This window comes from Diabrotica undecimpunctata, chromosome 1 (assembly GCF_040954645.1).
Source record: "Diabrotica undecimpunctata isolate CICGRU chromosome 1, icDiaUnde3, whole genome shotgun sequence".
Lineage (NCBI taxonomy): Eukaryota > Metazoa > Arthropoda > Insecta > Coleoptera > Chrysomelidae > Diabrotica > Diabrotica undecimpunctata.
In genome coordinates this window covers 208,798,821-208,812,525 of record NC_092803.1, presented here as the reverse complement: position 1 = coordinate 208,812,525, position 13,705 = coordinate 208,798,821, and the positions used below count along the sequence as shown (strand labels likewise).

Here is a 13,705-nt window from a genome sequence, read left to right as displayed (position 1 = left end):
GAAGGTGGTTTATTAACTTTCGAATCAACTCGTACCGGTGACTACCATGAAGACATGAACGCTGATGTCTTTCAAGAATGGTTCGAACAAATGATAGATCTTCTTCCTAAGAACTGTGTAATAGTAATGGATAATGCAAGTTATCACTCCAGACTTATAGAAGGACTGCCCACAACCAAGGGCTATTGGTTCAAAAGTTCAGTTCAAAAAATATTACGTACCATCCCGGATCTATAAGAAAGGAACTTTATTCGTTGTGTGCCCTTCATAAAGAAAAATTTAAAAAATACGAAATTGATGAAATTGCCAAAAATCGTGGAATGACAGTACTTAGATCCCCACCATATCATTGTGAATTAAACCCGATTGAACTGGTATGGGCACAGATAAAGAGTGAAGTTTCAAGAAAAAATACCACTTTTAAAATTCATGATGTTAAACAGTTGTTTTTGGAGGCCGTAAATAATGTAAAACCTGAAAACTGGGAAAAGGCAGTAAATCACACTATTAAAGAAGAGGAAAAAATGTGGAAGCTGGACAATATTACTGATAAAATGATCGAGCCAGTTATTATAAATCTTGGTTCTGAAAGTTCATCTTCTGAATCTGATTTGGATTTGTAACAAGTAGCTGTAAGTTTTATATTAATATTTTTATTCATCTATTTAACATACCTTAGACGGTTTTAAAAACTCTTTTTCTCTTTTGTAATTTTTAAAAACTAAAAAAAATGTGAATTTTTAAAACCCATTTTAATGTAGGCCAGTCAGTTCTAATATAGTGTGTGATAAAAGAGGTCACTTTTGTTTACATGCACATAACACTTTATAACACTGAAATAATTCATTTATTTTTTACAATTATTCAAAGTAATTTTTCAATTAATCTTGAGCACGCCCATAGAGTGGTCGGAGCTACTAGTTAAAATTATGCTAATTACTCTCTCGTTCATAAAAATAAACTATAGTGAAGAAATGTACGGAAATTGAAACTACAAAAGAAACATGACGATTTGCATATACACAAAAAAATTGAGAGATACAGAAAAACAGAAAGCAATGCAATAGAGGCATAATCGTGGACCTCGGAGGGTAGATTTTGACTACAATTGAAGATAAATTAAGAAGATGGAAAAAATATATGCAAGAATTATTCGAATATACAGCAAGAAGGCCAACTGAAATAAAAAATTAAAGCGAATTAAAAAAGGCAAATTACCAGGATCTGGTGAAGTTCATGGTGAAATTTTAAAGCTATTAGAGGAACACAAAATCGCAGCTCTTACGAAGGTATTCAACAACATATATGAAACTGGTCACTTACCAAAAGACTGGCTACTATCAATATTCATTCCACTTTCCAAAAAAAAACCATTGCTTGGAAATGTGAAAAACCTGAAAAAAGAGAGGCCCTGGACGCAGACGTATATCCTGGCTGGTCAATCTTAAAAAATAGTCTAACGTATTCTTCTTCTTCCTTCTTGTATGTAGGCTTTAAAGCCTGTTTGTTCTTCAATATTAGCATTTGCCCTGATATTCGTCGAAGTATTTTTATCTCTGTTGTTTCTAGTAGTCGTCTCGTTTTTAAATGTAGCAGGTTTTGTCTCCGCTGTGTATGTTAATATAGGTCTAATTGCTGCTTTGTAGATTCTTGTTTTTCTCTTTTGGTTTTGTTCTTCTAGATTGTGTCATTAAAAGATCCCGACGCTTTAGTTGCTTTTAAGCTTTGTTGTCATACTTCTTCTTCAACATCTCCGTAACTAGTTATATCTATTACCAGATATCTAAACGTTGCTTCCTGCTTTATTATTTTCCCATCAATTTCGATTTTACATCGTAGTGGGTATTTAGATGTTGTCATACATTTGGTTTTTTCTGCTGATATTATTATATTGTATTTCTTGGCTGTTGTATTGAACATGTGTGTTAATTTTTGGAGCTCGTTTTCTGTCTCGGTGATTAATGCGGCGTCGGCTGCATAACATAATATTTGTTCCCCATTCTATAACCATGACCGCTGCTTGTAATTATTTCGTCCATTATTATATTAAGAGAAGTGGGCTTAACGAGTCACCCTGTCTGACTCCGCTTTGTACTGGTATACACTGTGTTAGTTTTCCATTTATCTTTGCCTGAATTCGATTATGTAAGTAGATGTTTTCGATGGTTTGTATAATATTGATTGGTATGTTTCTTTTATACAGTAGGTGTAAGACGTCTTTGACTTGGATGCGATGGAAAGCCTTTGTCAGGTCTAACGTCGACTGATTTATTTTAAGCTGATGTGAATAGAATAAGATGGATCAATATGGTTGCCAACATCACCAGAAGATAAGCACATTTAGAAGAAGAATGTATAAATGCAGTTCTGTTGATTTATTCAGAGCTGCAGTATCAAAAGTAAAAATAGTCGTGATGAAGGCGTTTCTCATGGCGAAGATTTTAAGTTGTAATACGGTCCGGTCGTTCCAATAAATATAAATTAGTGCTGTGACGTGCAATAGGGATGGAATAATCCATTTGTGAAATATTTTTGTATGAGAATCCAATGAAATTAGTTCAGAAAGTGAATCTCTAATATTAAGCTGGTCTTTTCATTAAAGCAAATTCTGCTTTAGATCTTATGTCCAAATATTTTTATAAAATGTGTCCATATTTGGTTTTGAAACTCTATAAAAGTTATATCGCATCTTACCTAGTATTTGTAGTGTCGTTTTGCTTTGATCATTCCACCTTCGAAGAGAAAATAATCTTATAGATGGAGTACAATGTAGAGCTACTAAGTTACCTATTAATTATGAAACAAGACTAACTGATTTCAAGTTGTCTCTGTTAACTCAAAGTCGAAGAAGGGGTATGAGTGTCATTATAACTACTTACAGAAGTCTTAGAGGGAACTTTTGGGGAACATTTATCTTTTTTACTATAAAAAGCGTGGAAATACTAAGACGGTATAATTATAAAATGAAAAAGAACTGTTAAACAAACATTTTTAGTAAGTACAACATTCTAGATACTAATTTAAACAGTTTTAAAATTATTTTATAGTCTCAACCTTGAAGATAAGGGTAAATATCATATTATATTATTAATCACAGATTAAAAAATTATATATTAACATCACAGATTAAAATATACTAATATCAGAGAGAAGGATAGTCCATTCACTCCGCCACAGTATAGGTGGCTCAATGTTAACTAATATAGTAAGGACTCAATCAGTAAATTATATGCAAGTTTTGTTGAATAATAATATTTTAGAAAAATACAGCTCGATGCATAAATTAATTATTTAATTATTTATTTTAATTAATGCGTGATTACCTATGTTCGTCGATTTATTTTTAACGTAAGGTTGAAGGGAAAAGATAGACGCAATTTAAACGAGCTAAATGCTCAAATCAAATCAAATGATCAAATCGAAGAATATCCTGAAACAACGAAAAGAGCTCCTGTCACTAAACAAAAGAAATACCACAGAATACAAAGAACTTAATCGAGCCATACGAAAACAGATAAAAGACGATATTAAAAAACATCAACAAGAACATGTAGAAAGAGTGATAGAGAAAAATCGAAGTCTGAAATATACCAAACCGAAATTAGGAAAGAAAAATATTATAACTATGAAAAATCAACAAGGCCAACAAGAAACAAGCAAAGCTCAGATATCAAACATAGTTGAAAACTTCTATACTGAGTTATACCGCTCAAGAAACGATCCCCCCGACTCTTCAAAGCAAAATTTGAAAAGACAAATAACAAACGTAAATTCTGAAGTAATGCCCGAAATAAGCGAAGTAGAAATAGAAAAAGAAATAAAGCACCGGGTAGTGATGGAATTCTGGCAGAAATGTTGAAAAAAGGCGGAGAAGAAGTCATCAGGTACCTAAAAATACTTTTTAATAAATGCCTATTTGAAGGAAACATACCAAAGGAATGGAATACTGCAAACACAATATTAATACACAAAAAAGGGGACAATACAGATCTGAAAAATTATCGTCCAATATCACTACTATCACAACTTTATAAAACATTCACAAAAATAATTACAAATAGATTGACAACAAAGTTCGATGTATATCAACCAGTAGAGCAAGAAGGATTTAGAACAGGATTGAGTACATGTGATCATCTTCACACACTAAAGGTCCTAATAGAAAAAGTTAACTAATACAATTTACCAATCTGTTTAGCATTTATAGACTACGAGAAAGCTTTTGACAGCATAGAATTATGGGCTATTGAGGAAGCACTGGTCAACAGCAGAATAGATTCTAGATATAGGATATTAATACATAATATATATCAACACGCTGAAATGGTAGTCACGATGGATAACGGAATGAAAACGAGGCCAATAAAAATCAACCGAGGAGTAAGACAGGGAGACACCATATATCCAAAACTATTTACTGCCGCACTTGAAGACTTTAAATCACTAAATTGGGAAACGAAGGGACTATCGATAAACGGAAAGTATTTAAACCATCTAAGATATGCAGATGACGTAGTACTAATAGCCGACAGCTGGAAAGAACTGAAGACGATGATCGATGAGCTTCATACGGAATCCATAAAAAAAGAACTGAAAATGAATCTGAATAAAACTAAGCTAATGTCGAATAAAGATGATCAACCGACGATAACCATCCAAGGAACAAAAGTGGAAAATGTAGAAGAATACGTATATCTGGGTCAGAATATCAAGGTAAACAAAGAAAACCAAACTACCGAAATAAGCAAACGAGTAAGAATGGGATGGGCCGCATTTGGAAAACTCTCATACATACTGAAAGACAAAAAGATACCCCAAAACCTTCGAACCAAAGTGTTCGATTCTTGTATCCTTCCCGTTCTCACTTACGGAGCTCAAACCTGGACATTCACAAAAAAGAACATGGACAAGATTCGAAAAACTCAGCGAGCCATGGAACGACAGATGCTTGGTATCTCACTAATAGATCGGCAAACGAACGAAGCAATCCGGAACAAAACAAAAATAAAGGACGCCGCGAAACAAGCAGCTAAATTAAAATGGAAATGGGCTGGACACAACGAACGTCTCGAAGATGGTAGATGGAACAAAGAAGTCGGAAACTGGCGACCGTACGATGCGAAGAGACCAAGAGGAAGACCTCAAATGCGCTGGAGCGACGATATCAAAAGAGTCGCAGGACCAATGTGGAAACGCCTAGCACACAACAGGGATCAATGGCGAGAAATGGGAGAGGCCTTTATTCGATAATTCGAATAGAAAAAGGGCTATAAAAAAATGCTCAAAAGTTGGTCGATTCACAGTCTTTAATAATTAAGATGACGCATTTTTCGGAATTTTCAAAAAAATTTAATTTTTTAAAAAACCAGGATTTAGTTATAGGTAACGGTAAATTTGTGCCTTTGAATCCATTTCTAGATAATAACGGAATCTTATGAGTTGGTAGTAGGCTTGATCGATCCCCGTTATCTGAGTCGCAAAAACATCCAGTTTGGCTGCCATCTAATCACTATATTACTCGATTAATTATATATATTTTTAGAATATATAGAAAATATTTCCTAGAAATGTTTTCTGTAGTCGGGAAAATAAAATGTTAAGCGATTATTAAAATACGGAATTGTAATACGGTACAATAGCTTCCCTACTAATATCTTACCCCGACTCCACTTCACGCTCAGGGCAACAAAAAATAAATGCCTACTTTAAGGAAAGAAGATACACGTTTTTTCTTAATGCGTCATGCAAAACTTTCAGATATAAAGTTATAAATCTGGCTAAACATTTTAGATATATAAAGAATAGGGAAAGAAATAGTAAGAAAAAAATATAAGAAGAATTTCAGAGGTTAGAATGACAGGTACTAATGAGAAAAATGCAGCGTGTTATATAATCTAATTAAGTAGACACGAACATAAACAGTTTGAAAATATATCTTGGAGAATAACCGTAAAGTACATACACTTATTTCTTGAGAGTCACAAAAAAACAAGAGTTGGAGGAACATCAAATATCTTTTATAAATGGAAAACGTCAATTTTTTCTTTGGCTTTATCTCTATGTGGGGTCGAGTTGCTATTCATCATTATCATTTTGGCTTTACAACCATGTGTGGGTCCTAGGCTCCCCAAGAATTTTTTTTCAGTCGTCCCTATCCATCGCCTTCCTCCGCCAAGCACGTATTTCCATATTTCTCATATCTTGGTCTATGTTATCTAGGAATCTTGTTCTGGGCCTTCCTCTTCTTCTTTGACCACGACTTGCTATTCATTATAAATTAAATAAGCGAATAAGACCATGCCCACTCGCTTGTATACAGAACCGATCACAAGAAGCGTACAGAAAGTATTTAAGCACAGAGCACAGCAGACAGCAGCCTCAAAAAGCGGTGGGGGTGATGGATTTTCTGTGGTTTCCCAATTTCATTACACTAGGATCAGTTTTTCATCTTGTTTTCTCAGAAATGCACGTCTTTGTAGGTTGACTACCTACTACTACTACTATTATCGGTTTACAGTGTTCTCCGACGCCTTCCGACTCCTAACCGCCATTCTTCTCTATTCAGCCATAGGCCTGGAGAGATTTCTCTTTCGTCTAGTTCTTTTTCAATTCCCTCTCTCCAGCTTCTTCTTGGCCTTCCTCTTTTTCTTCTTCCTTGTGGTGTCCACGTCAAAATCTGTTTCGGAATTCTGTCATCTGGCATTCTCTGTACATGGCCGTACCATATTAACTGTTTTGTTTTTATGTCATCAACTATTGTATGCTTGACTCCCATCATTTCACGTATTCTCTCATAATGGGAATGATGGGAGGTTGACTACCAATGTTGAAAATCTTCTGTGTAGTATATCTTCTGTGCAAACTTCTTCGACTATAAACTTATCTATCCTATCACCCGAACTAATGATAATTTCGGTTATTTGGTGTAAGTTGGATACTCTATCATGTCTTTTTAGTTTAGTTTAGTTTATCAAGTCCAGGAATGTGGACTTCCGTAAATGATATAGATAAATATGAGACGTATTGCTTTTTACATCATGAATGCAAAACACATTCACCATTAGTTGCTGCAAATAAAAGGTTTCCTGTACTTGAATCATGAGCAGCGGAATATTTTGCATATAATCGAAAGCATATGGGGTTTTTTTGCTTTTGTTTCATAGTTATTTTCTCTTTTCAACTTATTGTAGAATTTTTTTGATCTACGCTAGTGAATCATCAATTCAGCAGCAACATTTCTTTTTTCTGCATCACTAAGATGAGGACTTCTCAATTTTAAATTTAGTTCTTCACAAGTGCAGCATGAATCAATCTAGGGACGACCATATCGTAAATTGAAGTCCTTGAAAAACCCTAGGAAAAACTCATAGGTCCATTTTTATTTAGGGTGTTTTTCTTTAAACATATTGTTTAAAATTGTAACATTCAGTCTTACGTCCAAATATTTGATAGTCTTTACTGCATAATTACTTTTTTTTAATGGATAACTTTCAATATGTTGTCTTATTAGTAACCTGGTATGACCACTGATTGCATTAGTGCTCAGTTGTCAATTTTTTCCCACGAAGATCCTTCGGAGTTTTACCCATTAATAATAATGAGCGAAGCCTTGATTATTTAATTAGGGATTCACACAACACAACAATACAGTACAATACACAGATGTTGATAGTGTTGCCTACAAAAACATTCAAGTCACTGACGTAAAACCTTTTAGTTACAATATTTTTGCTCCAAAAGATGTAATTCTGTTCATAAAACAAATTTCAATCAGAATGTCAAAAATGAAAAAAGAACGTTTTTGTTTGCAACGATTCAATTGCTGACGGCCTTTATTCATGATACTGTTTGTGTCCTTTTGTAGTATTAGTATGTAAATATATTAAACAGGATATTAATATATGTTAAGTTTATTCTATATTTACTTCTTACCAAAACCCTGGTTTATATATAAAATGTTTCCAAGTTACTCGAGCTCTATCACGGATTCTGATCTAAACTTGTACACAAACACACCCCATGATATCCGGATAAGGAGATTTCGACAAGTTTATCAGTAATATTTATCTCTTTCCGCTCTAATCTGAACCTACCGATCCTTTGGGACCAGTTTTAACACGCTGTTGAATTTAACCAGGTTATTCTACTCACCGCGCCATTTAAATTAGTCAAGCTACCAGAAATACGGGCAGGAATTCAATGAATAGATTCGCCGCGTTAGAGTTTGTTTTATAATGTGTCCTTTGCGTGTAGAGGAACATATGCCGAATTTATCGAGAAGCATAATATACAGCAATGAAACAATTTTAGATATTAAACTACAACGAACTGGAGAACACTAATGGTATAAAATCACAAAGTTTTACTCAGTATTGAAATGTAATTTTGGAGTTCGAGGATATTGTCTTTGGTTGATTTTTTCTTGAGACAGTTAGTGTTGGATTTATTACGTTATTCCTTGTGCTCTATTTACTTCTACTGGAGTGTGATTGGAGTAAAGACAACAAAATTACTACGTCGTCTCGGAAGTTACCAAACATAAGAAACAAGAAGTTTTCTTAATTAGAGATGTTCCAAGCGTTTACTGTAACTCTTATTTGTACTTTTTTACATCTGTAAGTCAGAATTCCGGTAGCATTGTATAATTTGGAAACACTGTGCAAATTATGATATCGATTTTCTTTGTAAAACAATTTCCAAAGTAAACAAGCTAAAAGTCTATAAAATAGCTTCTAGTCTCAAACAAGAATCCTGCTAATCAAATAACACAGCACTTAAAATTAATTGAATCGTAGATGCTATTAAGACATTACGACCCATAACAACGTGTCTTTCAAGTATCCACTTACATTCGGCTTATATTGCTTAAAATACAGGATGGCGGTAATTAACGATTATCGTAAATTGTAGTCTACGTATATTGCAGAAAAAAAAACATGGCAGACATATTAAATTATATAAATACCCGAATGTACTTAATAAGTAAAAATATAGTTCATATACAAAAGTGAGGAAGATTTTACATTAATACTTAACATCAAAAAAATCAGAGAAAGAACGATTAAAAATTATTATATACTGAGTGTCCAGAAACTTTCCTGACAGACGAAAACCGGAGATTCCTCAAATAATTTTAAGACACTTTAACCCAATTCACCTAATCCTAAAATGCTTCCTAAGGGAGCTAGAGCCTTTTCAAGATGGCGCCTTGTAATTATTTTTTTTTAATACCTCCGGAATGCTTCTAGTTAGAAAAACGAAAATTGGTACGATTATTTACCATCTAGAGTTGAATTAATTAGATAAATTGTGAATTTCTAGTACCGGTTATAGGCGTCCGTTTTGGGTATGTCAACGGTTATTTTAACGCATAACTTTTTTGTTTTTAACTTTTAAGCGTTTATTATACAAGATTATTAAATTTTTAGATATTCTAGTACTAAAAGGTGCTCCTACTCCAAGTCAGTAGGATACACCGTTTTCTAGAAAAATCAATTTGAAAATTTTTCGTTTTTTCGTCATGAAAGTTCTGGAAAACGGTGTATATCGACTTAAAGTAAGAGTACCTTTTACTACTAGAATACCTGAAAATTTAATAATCTAGTATCACAAATGCTAAAAAGGTAAAGACAAAAAAGTTCTGCGATAAAATAACCGTTGACCTACCCAAAACGGACGCCTTTGATCTGTACTAGAAATTCGCAATTGATGAAATTGATTCAACTCTAGAGGATAAATAATCGTACTATTAAAAAAACTAATTACAAGGCGCCATCTTTAAAGAGCTCTAGCTCCCTTAGGAAGTATTTTTGGACTAGGTGAATTGTGTTAAATTGTCTTAAGATTATGTGAGGAATTTCTGGTCTTTGTTTGTCAGGAGAGTTTCTGGACACCCTGTATTATAATTGTATATAAATAATTCAAACATACTATAATTAAACTGCGAATATGAAAATAGATAACCAGTTGACAGATACAATCGATAGACGTATCGATACAACGCGGATTATGACAGGGATGCATGTTGTTTCTTCTCTTCAATATATACTACGAACAATTTTTTTAAATTTCGTACGTTTAAGGCTGCATAATTCCAGTTTCGCTATAAGGAGTGGAAGCTTAAAGGTTGTATTGGGCATGTAAGAGGAAGCTGGAGGCTTTTGAGATGTGAAGCTACGGACAATTTTTTTTATCTTATGGGTTAATCGAGTGACGAATTAAGTTTTCGCAAAATCCACATATTTAGAAAGTGTTTGACCAAGAGTTTGAATTCATAAAGATGACCAAAGAACTTATTTAAATCTAACGACCATAGTCAATTTCGAGCAGATTTATACAAAGTTAAAGCTGCCATTAGAATGGCCAGTGTCCGCGACGTATAGGAACCACAAGAAGAAGAGTTCTGCCACTAATACCTAGGCCATTATAACGAATTGACACAACAGAAAAGCGCTATTTGAGCAGAATATTTAGGATAGTAAAAAGCCAAGAACATTGGTTCTTGAGAAAAACCTTCTGGCTTTGGATTTACAAGGATACTAAACTTTTTTGGTCACATGAACTATGCCAATTTTATAGTAAGAATAATACTGATGGAAAAACAGGAGAGAAAGAGAAGAAAGCGATCATTAGCGACTGACTCGATTGAAAACTACTAGATACAAATTTGGTAAACCCAATACGAGCCATTCAGAAAAGTAAAAGTTTTGTTGTAGCTTTGGTCTAATGTGTTTCTACGTTTTTAGGTCCATTTTGCTTAGTACGTTGATTGTTTTGTGTCCCTATATATACAAATCGATTTGGGACGATTTTCTGCATTTCTTATCAGTTGTAACCAGTTGTAACTCTGAACTAGTTGTAACTTCTTCCAGTTTGGATTGGAGTTTTCTTCACAATTCCTTTTACATTATATACGGTAGTAACTTGCCATACATTCTACTGTGATTGTTCGTTACAGTTATTTGTCCAGTAGTTCCATATTTGTCCATATTATGCATCCTTTTTGGACTTATTGACAGAATTCTGAAATGTCTTTCTATAGAGAATATTAGTTCCAATTTTATGTGTTCTACTATATTATTTCCTCTGAACGTTCTATACAATGAAATTTTGGAGGCCTACCTGAGCATTGGTGAATACGCAATAGTGAATGTGGTGTGGATGGCCTGTTGGTGCTGGTGGAGCACAACGAAGAGTGGTTAATCATGCATAAAACGAATTGAGCCCTCAGCAAAGTAAAGGCATCCATGCCTTTACTTTGCTGAGGCCAGTATGCCATCCCAGTTGCCCATGGATGGGCAACTGGGATGGCATACTGGCGGCCGAGAAGACTAAAGCTAGGATCCTCAAGGTTCCGATGGCCACAGACTGAAAACTTTAGTTTTTGTACTAAAAGGAGAAAGGATCGTACCTCCCAAACAAGTGAAGTACTTGAAAGTAATCCTAGATACAATGCGAACCTTTGCTGAGCACGTGAAGGACGTCGTTCGTAAAGAAAAGGAGTTAATTTCGTCATTGACAAGAATTATACCCAATGTGAAAAGACCAGGGACTTTCAAAAGGAGAGTTTTTATGGAAGTACACACCGGTATGACATCAAGTCCTTAACATCAAAAAATATGGAAGATAGATAAAAACACTGCCAAGGGTAGCACGTACATAGAGAACAACACAACGGCGGTCATACAATTGATCGCGGTTGTGTTATCCATGCACTTGATGGTGAAAGAGAGGGCAGAAACCTACGGGATCGATGAGCAGGAGAAAATGGTAGCTAGAAATAGCAGCATAACGGAGTGGTAGGAAAAATGGACAAATGAGCATAGGGCGGCCTGGACGAGGGTATTATTTCCAAATATTTTGGACTGGATGAAATGCGGCTGCAGAGACACGAACAACTTTTTCACCCAGTTCCTAACCGGGTACGACTCTTTCAGGGCCTACATGTGGCCCCATAACAATCTTGGTTGTCTAGATTTTTTATTTAAAATTATCGACTGATTTAACTCATTTAAAATAATTTAGAAAAATGAAACGAATTTTTTTTAGTTCAATAATTCTAACTGACCTTAAATGTCATATTTTATCATGTATATTATGTTGTTAATGATTATTTGATTTAATAAAACTTTGGGCCTTTTTTGTAAAATGTTTATATTTCATCCCCCCGTATCATACTCCACAAACTTTCTAATTAGGTCGTTGGGTATTCCGAAACATTTCCATTAAAATTTCACCGTTACAAAAAGCACATATGTATATTAAAGGGTCCGGTAAAATATTTACAATATCCATATATACACTCGAGTCGAAAAACTCACCGGTAAATATAATATGAAGACTCCCAGTAGGATTGTTTCCAGGATTTTCCACATTCCGGAAGCGATCGCCTAGAAAAGTAAGCATATTTTAGATGTAAGGTTTTATTAAATATAAAAAGCATGTTTTAAAGAAATGTAAAATATGAACAATGTTATTTGTATAAAAATGCGACATAGTTGTTCTCACGGCCTTTTTCCAGTGCCATGTTTCTTTTTAATATGTGTACTTCTAGCACCAAAAAGAATTGTACATTTTGCACCATACAAATATATTTACATACTCAAAAACCATATAAAAAACGAAAATTGGGAAATGACAAATAAACATACTATATATTATTCAGGAGAAACATTGGAAAATAGGGGGAAAGAAGGAGTGGGGATAATAATAACAGGAAGTATAAAAGAAAAATAATAAAAATAAAACAGTTCATTCAAAATTTATGTAATACCAATATACTGTCCAGTAGGAGGAACAACAGAAGAAGTAATAGAATTTTACAACGGATCACAAAATGAACTAGATGAAGCTAGATAAGAATATGAAGCAACAATAATAATGGGTGATTTGAACGCCAGAGTAGGCAAAGACCATAATAGACGAATGGGCTATGTGGGAAAATATGAAGAGGAATCCATAAACAGAAATGGAGTAAAGATGATCGAATTCAGTAGAAGGAATGATCTTAATATTGGGAAGATCTAAAGAAGAGATTAATACAAGAAAAATACCAACACGAAACAACCGAATATTTCCAAAAATTTTAAACTGAAAAAATCTTGAAGAAAAGTGAGTAATATTCAATACATTTTAAAGGAGAAGAATGTTGTGAAGAAATTAAAATACAAATACCTAATGGAAAAGAAGAAGCTAAGAAGAAATATATTACAAAGAAAAACATAGCAAAAAGGGCAGTCAAAATGCCAAAAAGATAAAGCTGGGAAAACTTGGGGTAGCTTAAACAAAGGATATAAAATATATAACACACAATTCTGGACTCGCATAAAGAGGTAAATAGGCAACAAAAGAAAATAAACAAGATCAATAAAAGACAAAAACAGGCAACTAAAAACGGAAAATATAGAAATATTAGAAACTTAGAAAAAACATTATACAGAAATATTTGGAGGCGAACTGGCAGAAGAATACTTAGACGGAGACAGAGTTTCAAAGATAATAAGGCAGGAAATAAACGAAGCCTTATATATAATCAAAACAAGAAAAGTATGTGAAGAGGATGAAATTGCGCCAGACATGATAAAGTATCTAGAAGAAAAGGGAAAGGGATGGATGTGAATAATTTGCAAAGAAGCTAGGGAAAGTCAAAAAATGTCCGAAAAGTAGGAAAATAATTTAATCATACCAATACACAGAAAAATGAAAC

General features: G+C 33.9%; 2 protein-coding genes across 3 annotated transcripts in view; one reads left to right on the top strand and one right to left on the bottom strand.

Annotated features, from left to right (window-relative positions):
• The window catches only part of Pld (Phospholipase D), a 384,903-nt gene that overhangs the window by 229,981 nt on the left and 141,217 nt on the right, over positions 1-13,705 (top strand). The window lies entirely within an intron of this gene.
• Positions 1-13,705, bottom strand: part of smog (G-protein coupled receptor 158 smog) — a 182,016-nt gene that overhangs the window by 115,044 nt on the left and 53,267 nt on the right. For both annotated transcript variants that reach the window (XM_072521091.1, XM_072521092.1), the window contains exon 5: positions 12,321-12,389. In XM_072521091.1, the coding sequence (XP_072377192.1) occupies positions 12,321-12,389 (69 nt within the window). The remainder of the gene's footprint in view (positions 1-12,320; positions 12,390-13,705) is intronic.